The 16,002-nt window shown below is 33.6% G+C and overlaps 1 protein-coding gene and 1 long non-coding RNA gene across 2 annotated transcripts in view; one reads left to right on the top strand and one right to left on the bottom strand.

Annotated features, from left to right (window-relative positions):
- Window positions 1-16,002, bottom strand: part of LOC140450249 (uncharacterized) — a 52,082-nt gene that overhangs the window by 32,561 nt on the left and 3,519 nt on the right. Inside the window, exon 3 of the mRNA XM_072543768.1 lies at window positions 13,958-14,126. Within this exon, the coding sequence (XP_072399869.1) occupies window positions 13,958-14,126 (169 nt within the window). The remainder of the gene's footprint in view (window positions 1-13,957; window positions 14,127-16,002) is intronic.
- On the top strand, window positions 6,209-9,993 carry LOC140450251 (uncharacterized). The gene is made up of 2 exons (XR_011951995.1): window positions 6,209-6,492; window positions 9,756-9,993. It is a non-coding gene; the product is annotated as an uncharacterized lncRNA (long non-coding RNA).

Raw genomic sequence — 16,002 nt, 5'->3', positions numbered from 1 at the left:
GCAGAATAAAATAACCTTAAATTGTTAATGTACCTATGGAGAAGATGAACTGCTGACTTACATATGTAAATTAAATACACGCGACTAGAGGAGGAAAAAGAATCTGAAGCTATATTGACTTTATTTCTCAAAAAATCAAAATAAAAATTAAAAAAATATATTTTTTGGAGCTGCTGTCTGTTTATTTCGAAGATTATTTATGTAGAAGACTTCAGATCCGTACTTGTTTATTTTAATGATGACTGGGTTGCACATGAGTCCATTTCAATTAGGTCAAAGAAACAAATATTAGTAAGTCTAATATTTATTTCTTTGACCTAATTGTTTATTTTAATTGAATTATAAGTTGTTTTATATGTAAGAGTGATATGTCTAAAGAAAAATTAAATGGAAAAATTAAATATGATATATTATTAGATGTTCTGTCTGCCATGTTTCGGTATTAGTTCTACAGAAATAACAACTTCCTAGCCCTAGAAAATTGAAATTTGATTGTGATCATTGTCAACCATCCGTATACCATCTTGAAGACAGTAGGTTTGTTCCATTCTAAAGTATTTTGAAACTGCCGATTAAAACTGGTTTTCAAAAACGAGTTGAAGGACAAAACTGGTATGCTTGGAGATAGTTATATTCAAATGATTCATCTACTATGTGGGAACTCGGACTCATCTTCTTTACTGAATATGAATTCTGCATCATCTGCTTCGCCACCCATGTTTTTGTTTATTTTTGTTTATTCACGTTCAGTATCAGCGGATCAAGGTAGTCCAAACATCCAATCACACTCTGGTCACTTCCAACCATTAGCACCAACCCAAAATACATGCCATAGCACAGCTTATAACAGAACAAACAAAAGTACTATTTAAACGAATTTCAATTTAGAAAGATTCAGGTAGGTAAACAATTACATTATTCATAAAACAAAAATCTCTGATGAAGGTAGCGATCGTGAAGTCGTTAAAACCCAGTGACAATACAAACTCATGTAGAAAACGAAAAACAAATTATTTCTAGAGGTAGCAACTTATGTTCGAAACTAAACAGAAAATGCCCACATATGTTCTTCATCAGACAAAAATAACATTCCTGCGGTTACCACATAAATTGGCGAAATCACTGTGGGCAACATTTATAAACCTCCAGCCGCCATGTGGCCTCCACATGTTCTTCGCACCCACCTACATCCCTTGAGTTTATGTTGGAGATTTCAACAGTCATCACGAACTATGGAAGTACAGATAAAATTATCAAAACGGGAGGCTTTGGTAAACTGGATCGAAGAGGCTAACAATTATTTAGGTTTCAACGCCAAAGACCAAGGAGCTTTGAGATCTACTGATCGAAAGATGCAGAACTCTAAATCTTGGAGTTAATTTCAATTCAACACTGACTAATCATATACCACATCCAGACACCTTTTATTGTCGCCAGAGTAGACCAATCAGAGCGAAGATTGCCCTCCGGCGGAAGATCGCTGCACACATGCAATTTAGAAAATGCATAAAAGCAGCGCATCTTTCAGTAGGAGGACACGCTAGTTCTTAATCTTAACGAGTGAGACCTATTTTGGCTGAGTAGACCATTTCAACGAATCTGTACGATTTACTTCTCACCTATTCCAAATCATCGAACTTCAAGACTTCGTCAAAGAAGGAATTCTCGATATTTAGAAATTTGCTGGAGATAAATATAAAGTCTCACTACTTTGAAATTATCTCGCAAATAACAAGTGAAGGAATTCGGCACTTTGCTGTTAGAATTATTTCGCAAATAACTAAACAGCTCGAAGTGAAGACTTCGCCGTTCAGACATCAATTGTTCGATAAATAGTTCAATAAAAGTCTGAGACTTACAATTATTTCACAACTTGTCGAACTGTCGCTGTATCACAGACGGTTAGGAATAAATAAAAGCTAGTAGGGACTTATTTCTCGAATTGGTGAACGAGCTGAAGTAGCACTTTGCCGTTATACCGTTAGAAATAAATAAAGGTCTGAATGGACCTAATTTCACGACAGGTAACGATCCAAAGTAAGTAATTTGCTGTTGAATCGTTATTGTCGAAATAAAAGTCTGAAAAGGACTTGGAATTATTTCGCAATTCATGAACAGTCAAAGTTTCAACGCTCTGCCGGTATTCCTACGCATTGGGAAAAATAGTATCAATTGCATATCGATCTCGAGGATCGACATCGGTTAACAATCGAGGTACCTTCTGAGCATAGACTACTTCCAAACCTTTGTTATGTAAGATATACATTTGAATGTAAAAAATTTCGAACTGTTAAAGTACATACTCTATATTGCCAGTAGCATCTGATAGCAGATTCCCGGTAAACCTCGTCAGTGTTAATCAGAACTGTACTAATTTCTCAAATAATAAGAAGATGGAACAGAAGAGTCTTCATTCCTCTTCTCGAGTAACGGCTGGTAACCATCCAGTAACTCCAGATACTGTGAAGGATGAACCGACCGTACGACATTTTGAGGACAGCATTTGGTCAAAAAAGTTTATTATTACGAGTGTGGAGGGGTTATTCAACAAGATTATTGAACTCATAATGAATTTACGTGCCACATCCTTTACAGGTTGACGGTCCATATGTAAATGGCCCAAACGCCAAACACATATTAATTACAAACATGCCTTTTTAAAATAATTACTCTATATGTATTTGAATAAAAAAATTTCAGAGAAATGAAAATTTTTCAAAAAAACGGTTAGCCGTATGCGCCCGCCCTGGCACATGCGGCATATTTATGCCGATAGTACCAGCGGTCGTCGTACTAGCGGTCGCTTTATTCGAGTCTGCACTTGTCAAGCAGAGAAGTGTCAGTCTACTCAGTCTAGCTTTGACTGTTGTTTGATGTGCGTGTTTGTTTTGCAACAATGATTAATCGAAGCAGAAAAATTGTCAAACTTGCTTTGAAAGATGCTGAAATATCAGGTAATAATGATATTCATTTTTGAAATAGATATATGAATCTTTTGAAGTCTACTGATTTTTAATTTTTTTCGTAGTTCACTATATTTCGTATTTTTTATTATTTCAGGTGACGAATCTGACCCATTTAGTTCGCTTGATTCCGATCTTGATCCCATTTTTTTGTCAACTAGTGATGAAGAAATATTATCCAGTTCAGATTTCTCAGACATAGAAGCATCTTCAGACATGTTTTCTCAGAAAATAGTATTGTCCAAACCCAAAGCAAACATCAAACGTAAATTGCAACCAACTAAAATCATTTCAAAGAAATTGATTACGAGGAATGTTTTGGATCAACCAAGCTGTTCTACATCACTATTGTCAGATGATACCTCACAGCAAGAAATAGAAGATGTTGACGCTACAGCCAGCATTACATTTGATTCTATAGCAACAAACGACAATAGGTTATCGAAAGATTTATAACGGAAACGGAACAATATTTCACCTTAACAATTGGAAGAATTCTTTAATATTTAAACTTTAGCTCAAACTCAATTAGCAGATACTGACAATATTCAGGAAAATGAGGTTGGAGCTTATCAAAGCGTTCTAGAATATACGTGGACGCAGTCAATTGGAAATCATCATGAATTTGAATACTCTGTAGAAGATGGATTATGTCGAAATTACGCTGCAATACTTATAAATGATATATCACCTTAGTGTGTTTTCGTACTTTCGTTGATGATGAAATTACTGACGAGATTGTAGATCAAACAAACTTAAAAGAAAACGAAATGATTAGATTTATTGGTATAGTAGCTTACATGGGTCTGGTAAAAATGCCTTCTTTGGAAAAGTATTGGAGCAAGGACGACCTATATAAATATCCACAAGGAAACAAAGTTCCTGTATTTGGCTGTATACCATATATTAAAGAGGGGACAGAGGTGAATAGATTGCTAATGGGGACCTCTGTCCCCAAACTAGAAACAATTAATCTGGTTCACTCACTTCTAAGAGCCAACTCCATTACCTCATCTACCACTAACTACATTATCCAACTATTACAACTTTGTTTAGATCAAGATTTCTTTGTTTTTAACAACAATTACTATAGACAACCTGATGGCTTAGCCATGGGCAGCTGTCTCTCCCCTCTATTAGCTAATGTCTTTATGGATCATTTAGAATCCACTCAGATCATGAAAAACCCTGAAATACTACACTGGTTTCGCTATGTTGATGACTGTTTAGTCTTCATTTCAGGTAATTCCAATTCAGCTGAACTTTTACTTTCCAAAATCAACCAAATTCACCCCAATATCAAGTTCACCATGGAACTAGAATCTTCCATGTCAATTAATTTTCTTGATCTAACCATTACCAGATTAAATGACCACTTTGACTTCAGTATCTATAGGAAACCCACACAGACTGACCACGTAATTCCGTTTTCATCCAACCATCCCATGTCACATAAATACGCAGCTTTTCATAGTTACATCCATCGTCTAGAAAGCATTCCACTGTCAGATTCAAACTACAAAAAAGAACTAAATATACTCAGACAAATAGCAGTCAACAACGGATATGATCACAACATCATCAACAAACTCATCCACAAAAAACGCCTTAAGACCCTGCGGGAGACTGCGTTCCCCAGAGACCTTACCACCAAACCCAACTATGTTTCACTCCCTTTCTACCATGAAAGTCTTTCTGGAGATATTCGAAATCTAATCCAACGTTCGGTTGAAAACACCCATGTTTCTTTCAAAGTACCCAACAACTTGGGACAACACATTTCTAATTCCAAAGATCCTATCAACTATATGAACCGGAGTGGAGTATATAGACTTAAATGTTCAGATTGCAATGCCACCTACATAGGTAGAACATGCAGATCTCTTTCTTCACGCTCTCTAGAGCACATAAAAAGAGAAAATACTTCCACTTTCTCTCAACATCTCAAAGAACACAACCACACCCTCAATATCCCAGAAGACGTTTCACTTATCCACAATATCTCCCAAAAAAATTTCCTCAAATTAGATTTATACGAAGATCTTGAAATTCTTAAAGAAAAACAAAAAAGCCCAAATTGCGTTAATCGTCATGTTTCATTCAATCGAGATTTTCTCCCTCTCCATCGCCAACTATTCTCCTAACTTACATCCCCAATTTACTTCTACAATTAAATTCCATATTAATTATTAGTTCACCTAATACTCATCTCCCTTAGTTCACTCTAAAAACCTTTCTTCCAATACATCTTACTTTCTATCTATCCCACTCTTTTCTTTTCAACCCAAACTTCATGTCTTAATCACTATAACCAATACTTTCCATGCTTCTATTTCGACACTCCCAAATTCAGATCAGATCATCCATCATCCACCACCCATTCCATATTATTAAATTCTTATTTTACTTCTCTACACAATTCCCTCAGGGTTTGGCTTCGGTTCTCTGGGGACCTCAGCCTTTCGTAGTCTATCCGTTTATCACAATTTTCTCAAAACACCTTAATTTTCATTCTCTTTACTCAAATTTAACAAAGCCACATACAACAATTAAATTTTAATATTATAGTCAATATAGACCAATAGTTCATTCAACTTACCAACTTATAACTTAATCTTTTATCTTCCTATGTACCTAGTGTTGCTTTATAACAGATAGGGCTTTTTCTCAAGTTATAAGTTAAGTACTTTACGACCAATATATTACAAAACCACTTTCAACCATCAAATTTTGTCCATTTCATACGAGTCAACACACAAAATATAACTACTTCACTCAGTTTGTCAACATCCAATCAGATATTCATATTCATGAACTTACAACTCAAGAAGTTTTACATTTTCCAGGTACCAAATGTTGTTTTTTGACATACAGGGCCTAATATAATTGAGTTGTAAGTTAATTTTTACATGAACTTTATATCATAATAGTTTTATTTCATTCATTGAACAACATCCTCACATATTAAATATATCAATTCCTATATTTTTTCAAGAACCCAACTTTCCACCAGTGTCTAGTTTCCATTTTCCAGGTACCAAATGTTATTAAAACATAAAGGGCCTTATATAAGAATCTTTTCATCACACCACTCGACACTGTACAGTTGGTTGCCTAACTATAATCACATAATTTTCTCACCACAATTTCATTTCACATACATAATTTAAAACAATAACATTGATGGTTGATACTGTTATAATTTCATTTTATTTCAACTTTCACAATTTTTAAACAACGTTGGCTTCTGTCTTAAATAGACATATACAGTTACACTGACTGCTCTGTCATAACTTCCGTCTTAACCTGCCAAGATTGTCATTTCAATCAGTTGCTTTGACAAAGTCCTCGTAGACATACCGTCTCAGGACTCGCAACTAATGTAGAGTCATATGTCGCCCTGTTACCAATCCAACGGTAACTTTAACATCTTAACTGTAAATTAGACATAATGTAAATCAAATCTTATTTAATAATTTTTAAAGGGTTTTTACCCACATATTTAGTGGCTACATCCATGTATTAACTTGTAAGTATTAACCACACTTTTACATTAACCTTAGTCAAAACTTAAATCTTTTCATGTTCTTTTTAATTAAGTGGTTAAATACTATTTTAGGACACTGATGATGGAATATTTATTCCGAAAACGTTTTGTCAATGCAACATAGCCCAACTGGGTTTTTTATATACCTTTTTATAAAGGATTTTATTCAAAATTTTTTACTATATAAATATGTTATTATACCAAAAACCATGTCATCATCATCATCATTTGGCTCTACAACTCTATGTGGTCATTGTGGTTAACTGGTCATTGTCAACTAAGCAAACACCTCCACACACTGGGGCTAGTAGACATACCTCTATGTAGGAAGTGTGAACGAGAAGACGAAACTGTAGAGCATGTCCTATGTGAATACCCGGAGTTATCGTTAATACGAGAGTACGCGTTTGGCGAGTCCTGGCCCACACCTGCCCACATAAGAGAGATATAACCTGGTGACTTATCCACCTTCCTAGAAATGGCAGGATGGACAATGAGCTAAGGGTGACAGCTCCCTGGGAGGATGCACAATGGGTCAATTGTGGCCTAAGTGCTGTGAAACTTAACTCGCCCTCTACTCTACAGATATAGATAGAGAAGGTGCAGCCATTAGTAGAAAAAAAATTTTCGAAAGGTTTATACTCCAGGTCGAACATTTTGTATAGATGAGTGTATCGTTCCATTTCAAGTAAGATTGATATTCAAACAATATATTCCCCATAAAATGCCCAAATACGGACTAAAACTTTTTAAATTATGCGGTGGCAATTGGTACACATGGAATCTACGAATATATGCCAGAAAGAAAAAAACGGAGGGCAAAGCTTCTGTACTAACTAACATTGTCATTAACCTCTCAAAGAAGCTACTAAATTCAGGACGAACTATTATTGCTGATAACTATTATACAAGTCTTGTTAGAAAATAGAACACATTATATTGGTACATTGAGAGCTAACCGGCCTGGAAATCCGAAAGAAGTCATAGATAGTGGAAAGATAAAAGGGACGTTCTTCTTCTCACCACCACTAAGCACACTACAGAAACCGTAGCCATGCAGCGGCGCAGTGGTAGGGTTCATAAACCGAAGGCAATAATTGAATATAGCAAAGGAAAGGTATCTATTGATCAATCCTACCAGATGACCTCTTATAGTTCATCGTTACGAAAATCACTGAAGTGGTAGAATTCATTCTGGGGACAGCCGTTGTAAATTCTCACATAGTATACAACCAGCTTGCTGACAAAAAAGTACAAACTACAGCGTTTCGGGAAGAATTAGTGACATCCCTGCTAACTTATGAGAGAAAACTGATGAAAATGAAACAACACAAACGACATAAAAGAAGTCAGTACAAATTCATAAGTTTCTTAAAAAATAAGGGCCTTTAACAAAGCCAGAAAATATTTTAACGGCTTTTATGCAAAAAAACTTTGTGGGGAGATATCCAAAAATCATGTAAAAAAAGTTGGGACCTTTTGTAATGAGGGCGGTCTCATTTTTGATTAGATTGTTAAAATATGAATTCAAAATAGTTATGTTTATTTGTTTATAGTATACTGTAGCCTTTTTCTTGTTGTATGTAATAGAAGTACTTTAATCTTTTATTAAAAAATAAAAATTACAGTTTTCTTCAATATTTGTCTATCAATTATTTAACTCACAATTATATGCGAGCCTTGTATGCCACAGCGGTCGTATACTGTATCTAAAACTATTCTAAATACAACCGTTGGCAAATATACACTTAAAATTTTGTCGAGTGCATAGCGAGCGTATACGCCCGGTGGGACATATTGAAAAAATTACGAAACGGGCGTATACGCCCGCCGTAGCAGTCAACCTGTTAAGTCTAACTTAAAGAGACTGATTTTCTCGGAGTTTTTAGGAATTATTATTATTTTTAAATTTGCAATTTATTTTACTTCTTTTTTACATTTCTGGAACTATTATTTGCATGATTCAGATAGCTTAGGTTCGAGCATTTTTATTGTCATTGAAACATTTTCTGTATAGTTAATCTAAACTTAATGAATGAATGAAATCTTTGTTAACTAGGAAACCCTAATATTTTACATTTGCTATAAGTAATACATTATTAGTAATACTAAGGGTTAAAAGATGGAGGGAAATTGCCAGGACTCGATAGTAGTTGCGACTTCTTTGTGAGCAGGCCAAGATCCACAACGGATTGTCGAGCCACTTATGATGATGAATACATTATTTGGACATTAACATAATACATACTACAGACGTTAATATTAAAATATTAGAAACATTACATTACATAACACTACACAGAATTAATTAATTATTAATAATTAATTAATAAAAATTGTACAATACCAGTATAATCTTAAAGTAAAAAAATTAATTTTACATAAAATCTGTGACATATCAGTTAATTAACTTAACATGGTCCATGAATTTCTTCTTAAAATTAAAAATATTTGGATAATATTTAATATGGTCCTGTAGCTTACTTAAGTCATTAAAACTTGTAAAAACAAGAGATTTCATTCAACTATACCTATTGCTTCTATTAGTACAAGATCGCACTGCAGGATCACTACGTTTATAACGTAGTTCATTAAACTCACATTTTAACATACATTGTAACGTTATAAACGTCACATCTTTATTAATTTATATTTAAATAATTATTTTATTTTAATTTGTTTATTAATTTATTAATTCCTTAACCTTCAGTTTCTTTTTTTACTATTTTTTCTTCAAAAAATAGTTGGCGCCCTCACACTTTCTGTCCGGTAGACTAAATACTCTGTTCTATTTTGACAGAAGAGCTAATTCCATCATAGACATATGTTCTATCATATCTGTGCTATACTTCATTGTAGTCACTCCCCACTATTTCAGTCAATCAGCTTTTCTAAGGTGGTGGAATATTTTTTTTATGTGTAGTTAAAATTTATAAATGAAGGAAATATGAAATAAGGTTCATTTTATGGTTTGCAGAAATCTCTTTGGGTTGAGTACTTTCATTGTAACCTATATTTTAAATTCTGACAGTATTTTCAACATTTATAATCTCACTTCTTCCAAAGCCACGTTTTCGATTTTATGCATGTAGGAATCTTACAAAACTTAATAATTTTAATAATAATTCTATTTAACTTTATCTTTGGCATCTACTATGTGTTTAATTGTGATTTTGTAAAATAATTGACAAGGAAGTTAACCCCCTTTGATGTCTTTCTAACATACACCCTGTGTTATATTCTAGTTTATTAAAACCAACCAACTAAGACTGCAGTTGTCTTCAAGATCACTCAAATGACAAACACCTAAGACCTACCCACGTAATCTGGAGGCAACAACATCCTATACAAGCGACGCAAGCAACCCATCGATGCCATAAGTGTCATTATCATTTAATTTTATTGTAAAGCTATAGGCAGGGTTTGCTTGTGCAAACTAAGTATCGTTATTTTGTTTTATGCTAAATAAATATGAATAGTTAATTCATTGTTTTATTTGTTACCAACTGAATTTTCATTGTTTAATTCATATTTTAAGACAAGACGGATTCACACTTGATAGACTGAGCTAGGCGAAGCATAGACGATAAGCTCACATAGTTGATTGAGGTATTATTTTATAATAGTATTTCAATTCTCTTTGATTATCGTTACACATTTGTACCCAACGCCTGTTTACAGGTTGAAGGATGCCATATCGTTACAACATTTAAAACTAGGAGAATACATTGATAATAGGTTGCTAGTCAAAAAGTGGCCGCAAATATGTTTATTTCAATTAATAGTAATTAATTTTTGACAAATATTTTATTTCGTTCAATTATTTCTTAAATAAAATACGCTGCTCATGACGTATATGCATGTTTTTATATCAAGTTACAACTAATTATTTCTTAATATGATGATATAAGGTTGCCTGAGAAAAAATAGTCGAAAATTAGGGTTGCCAGCTATTAAAAACGCGAGGTATCAAAGAAAAAGTAAAATAGGGTTAAAGCGCAACGACACTGGTTTGAGAAGTGATAATATGTATAATAATTATTAACATTTCTATCAACATATGCTTTAAAAACTCACACAACTGACACTTCAAACCAGTAGCGTTGCGCGCTAGTTATCTTTTATTTTATCTTTGATATCTCGTGTTTTTAACAATTGGCAACTAAATGTGGGATCTTATGCTATATAAATATGTATATCTAACAATAAAACACTGAAAACTTTTATTTTCAACGCTTCCACAAAATTATTTTAAATTATTATCATTGCAGCTGTTTCGGACAGAGTGCCTTTCTCAAGTGATCTATTTTTGGTATGTGTTTACACTTTATAGTCTTTAACTGAATAAGTTGAGGAGGTTAGAACTGTTTGTCTCAATAAAAAAGAAAGGAATAACACCAGCATTTAGAACAAATGAGGCCACCAGAACCAGAGTGGCTAAGTGACATTTTTTCATTATCACAAAAAACGATGTGACATAATAATATTTTCAAAGCCACAGTGGCCCAAGATTAGTTTTCTCCGAAAATAAGAGATGGCGACACTAGTATTGTTTTGGCATTGTAATTTTATACTCCATTTTAAAAATCATAGTGACCAATGTGGCGGTCAGAACCACAATATAAAAATTGCGGTGTTGTGTATGTACATTGTATCAAATCCAGCTTATACTATGGAACAGATTGATCACAAATTTACAGTGAGCGGCCATTCCTACTCACCTTGTGACCGAGCTTTCGGCTTGATAGAAAAGCAGAAGAGGTATTTCTCAAACATATACATTCCGGAGCATTGGAACACCGTGATAACAGCAGCGAGAAAAAAGAATCCATTCAAGGTAGTACAAATGAAACGAGACGATTTCATATCGACGAAAGCCTTAGGAAGTAACATTACGAACAGAAAGATAAGCATTGATAGATCTAAAGTAGAGTGGCTAAAAATGCAGTGGATGCTGTATAGTAGGATGCATCCATTCTCCATGCATTTTAAATATTCGAATAATCCAGAAGTCCTTTTTACTGAAGTTAACTTCAGTAAAAGGAATTCTCAAGATGCTGCTAACCTAGAGCTCGAAACAGTCTATCCAGATGGAAGAAAAATCAACCCTGAAAAAAAAGAAGGACCTTCTGTGTTTACTAGAATATATTCCGCCCATCTATCATCAATTCTACCACCAACTAGCAGAATGTAACACTGCAAGAAATGAATTAGACGAAGCAATGAGCAATTTTTCAGTGGAGTAGTGTATGATGAAAACATTTAAAAACAATAAAAGTGAATGTTTGATTACAACTTAAGTAAAAAAACTAGCAATAAGTTTTAATTTGTAATTTTTCAGTTTAATAAAAGTCATTATCTTTGGTATATTACATTTATTTCTGGTATATTAACAACAGCCCTAACCTACAAGTTTATCTTTCACAAAATGGTTGGCTGCCCTTAGGGACAGCTAGAATTAACAGAGTAGCAAACTGCTAAATGCCTACACCAAAAGAGTTAAAAAAACATGGTCGAGGTACTATGGTAGAGAAAACTGCTGTTATAGATGGGAGTAGAAATCGCTTGTGTTTGTTGGTACGACAAAAAACTAGTTATCATGCTCTCAACATACGTAGGTAGTTCTCCTATTACTTCCAGAGAGCGCTATTTTCGAGAAGCCAAAGAACATCGTGAAATTCCTTGTCCTAAATCAATAGATGTTTATAACAAGCATATGGGAGGAGTTGATCTATTGATTCCATGCTAGGATTCAGTTACGTTCCAAAAAATGGTACAAGAAAATATTTTTTCACCTGTTGGACATGTGCATTGCGAATGCATGGATCATGTGGCGCCAAAAGAGTGTAAATTATATGCCATTATTTGACTTCAAACAATATATTGCAGAAAATTTATGCAAGGTGGGCAAGAATAGTTTGCCAAAGAAAAGGAGTCAACCATTATCAAATGTTAATTCACCAAGCAGTTCCATAACTGAAGCAGAAACTCCCAAATCCAAAAAGCGGCTTACTTTGCGTCAAGATTATCCAAGCAATGAAGTTCGTATAGACGCCATTGGCCACTTTCCCCAGTGGAACGGTACAAGATTGTTGTGCTATAATGACTGTAAATTTAGATCTTTTGTTAGATGTACTAAATGTAACGTATTTTTATGTTTAAACAAAGATAGAAAGTTTTTCGTAGAATTTCACTCCTAAAAACAATAACTAGTTTAAGTGCATAAGGAGCCATATTTGGAACTGTCTATTTTTGTACATTTTAGGTTTATTGCATAGGAAGCCATATATGGCTTATTTTTTATTTTCTTAATTAGTAGACAATTGTTGTAAATTCTTTGGTAAATTAATATAGGTACTTCTTTATAATAACAAAATCTTAAATTTTGCAAAAAAAATTTTTTTCTATCTAAAACATAATTCATGCAGTAGAGGGTTAAAAAAAATTACAAATACTTACAAAATTAGCATCAGGCTATAGCCCATTACAATATTTGTAATTTTTAAAGTATTATGCTGCGAACTAAGCAATGTGTTTAATATTTACTTAATTTTCTACATTAACTCGAAAATGTCACTAAACTATTTTGGCCCATATCTCTAGTTTTGATTTCTATCACTTGGTCCACTCTGGTTCTGGTGGCCTGAAATAACATCTTAGGCAAATATATTAAGAACAACAAGAGTTAAAAGAAAAAGCGATTACACAGCGGTGTATAAAAACTTAAATGTGACGACTGTCCAAAAACTTACATCGTTCAAACTGGTAGAACTTTTATCAAATGTATAGCAGAACATAATAAAAGGGCTTTCAATAATATGAAAACAGAGTCTACGTACGCACTTCCCCTTCTAGACCATAATCATTCTTTCATGAGGGATTTCAAATTCTTCACATTCAAAATAAAGTCTATATTAGAATCTATGGAAATCAACAAATTAAAAAATACAGACATAATTCTGAATGACCAATTTGAGACAAACAGTTTTCCCCTCCTCAACTTATTCAGTTAAAGACTATAAAGTGTAAACACATACCAAAAATAGATCACTTGAGAAAGGCACTCTGAGCGAAACAGCTGTAGTGATAATAATTTAAAATAAATTTTGTGGAAGTGTTGAAAACAAAAGTTTTCAATGTTTTATTGTTAGATAAAGTGAATTTCCATCAAGTAACGGTCGAATCCATCACTTAAATATGTATATGGTTGATCTAGTAAAATTTTCATGCAGATCTGAATTAAAAGAAACAAATTCATCAAAGCAAGATGGAGCCAGATTATTTATGCTTTTATATATAATAGTCAACTTAAACTGGATCTAAATGAATGTTATTAGATGTATTTTGTCTTTTGAATTATGCAGTCTGTTTTATATCATTGGGATTGTAACTTTTAAAGCAGCCGCCAAGTTTTGTTGATTAATCTAAATAAATAAATAATACTTACCTTTAATTTTAAGAGGATTAGACTCATTTTGTAACAAATCAAAAGCTTTTTCCTTATATATTTCGATAAAAGATAAATAGATTTCAACTTCTGATTCATCATCATCATTATATTCAAAAAACTGATTTAATGTTCTTAAAATAAGACCGACATTTTTTTGGTCTGTTACCTAAAAAGAATAAGAAGATATGTAAAATTTAATAAACAAGATCCCTAAATATAAAGCGAAATGCATATTTCCTAGGATTCCAATTTTGTAAAAACATTTGTGCAACTGCAAATTTTTCAGTTTTTTTTCTCAGGAAAATATAGCCTTGATATTCCTACAGTCAGTTTCAAGTATTACCTACTAAACAAAATCTGTAATAGTATTTTTCACTAGCTAGTAGAAGCTAGCAGTAAATAATAAAAGTTTCAGAAGTGTCAAAGTGTTTAAACAAGTATTTTAAACGTGGTGGGTAGATTTTTTTAAATTGTTAATATTGATACGTTTTTCTTTGGGTTCAGGAATTAAGTGAAGTAAAAGTAGTTTAACTAACTTTATTTAACTCACTTAACTACAAAAAAAAACTCATTCAATAACAAATATCTCATTAAGAATTATAAATGCACCAATAATTTACGCGTAAAATAATCTGGATATCGCTACAAACACACTTATCTAATTACTGTCTATTCAAAGAAACCGAGCAGTTTATATACACGAACATCTGTTCTAAAGTTCCATCGAACGTTCGAATGCCGAATCAACACTTCCGAGCTTCGAACACGAAATTCCAGAAAAATACAGATAAAGAGTTTGAGAACTTTGCTGACAAAGTGGTTAATTCAGCTTCTAGAATTAGAGCATTGTCACTGATAACATCATCCTCTTCTTTCAGGCTGTTGTCCCCGAACAGTATCTAAGTGAACCAGTTTGGTGGATTCTGACCTTCATAAGGACACAGTCTCTCCAGGTTGACGACCTTCGGCTTGCTGGTGGCGTCAGTTGCACAATATACACAAGGTCGTTTATCTTCTTAGTAACCAGGACTGCTCCCTCCTATACAGCGTTCCACGTTAAGAAAATAACATTAGGCTTATGGAGATCAGTGTTGCCAAAACTCTCAGGCATGCGGTTTACTAGATTGTCGATATATTTTTCGAATTTCCATTTTCAATTAACATTTAACTGTAAAGTCAGAATAACAACTGAAGAACCACAAAACCTTATTATCATTATGTAGTCTCAGAGAACGACATAAAATCGCTGACATATGTACACCGTATTATTTTAAGTTGCAATTAGTAATTAGATATATGCATTCCAAGCGGTCCGTTTATTTGCTTTTAAATCTTTAATAGCCGGCAAAGTGCATGATTTAACTAAGCAATATTTTCTACTGATTTCTATGATTCATGGTATATGATATTCTTACCGAAAAACAAATAAACTATCGTTACTATAATTAAAATAAGATAAAGTAAAATTATCTTTTGTAAATACTATTTATTTAATTAAAATCATTTTCCCTACTTTTCATCTCTTGTTTCGAATGGGCACTTTTGGTCAATTACGTTAAAAAACATTAATTTAATTCATGTCTGTGAAAACGAAAATACAAATTATACAACCCTGAATCGCGCTTGTGTTCATCGTGGCATCGCTGCACTTCTATCGTCCATAAGAAATACATCCGTCGCGGCTCTATCTCCGCAATGTTATTTTCTTAACGTGAAACGCTCTATAGGACCGCTGCAACCAGCGACTTAGACCTTTCCTTCTGGTTGGTTGGTAGAGCCAAACTGCATCACCTTCCGCGAAACTAACAGGAGTGGATTTCTGATCGAACCTAACCTTCATCCGGTCACTGGTGAATTGTAGCTTATTCCTGGCGAAACCGTGAACCTTAACCAGTCGATCCTTTAGGCCGCTGACATACTCGGGGAGTGTCTCTTGTCACCATAAGGAAGTTTGTGCATTTCCAAGTGAAATTGGCCAATCGTAAATTGTGTAGAAGTTAAAAGGCAGGGTGATGCGCATCGACATACTCATTGGTCCACAG

The sequence above is a fragment of the Diabrotica undecimpunctata genome, chromosome 9 (assembly GCF_040954645.1).
Source record: "Diabrotica undecimpunctata isolate CICGRU chromosome 9, icDiaUnde3, whole genome shotgun sequence".
NCBI classification, from domain to species: domain Eukaryota; kingdom Metazoa; phylum Arthropoda; class Insecta; order Coleoptera; family Chrysomelidae; genus Diabrotica; species Diabrotica undecimpunctata.
The sequence above is the reverse complement of the archived record's forward strand: the minus strand, read 5'-3'. Positions and strand labels throughout refer to the sequence as shown.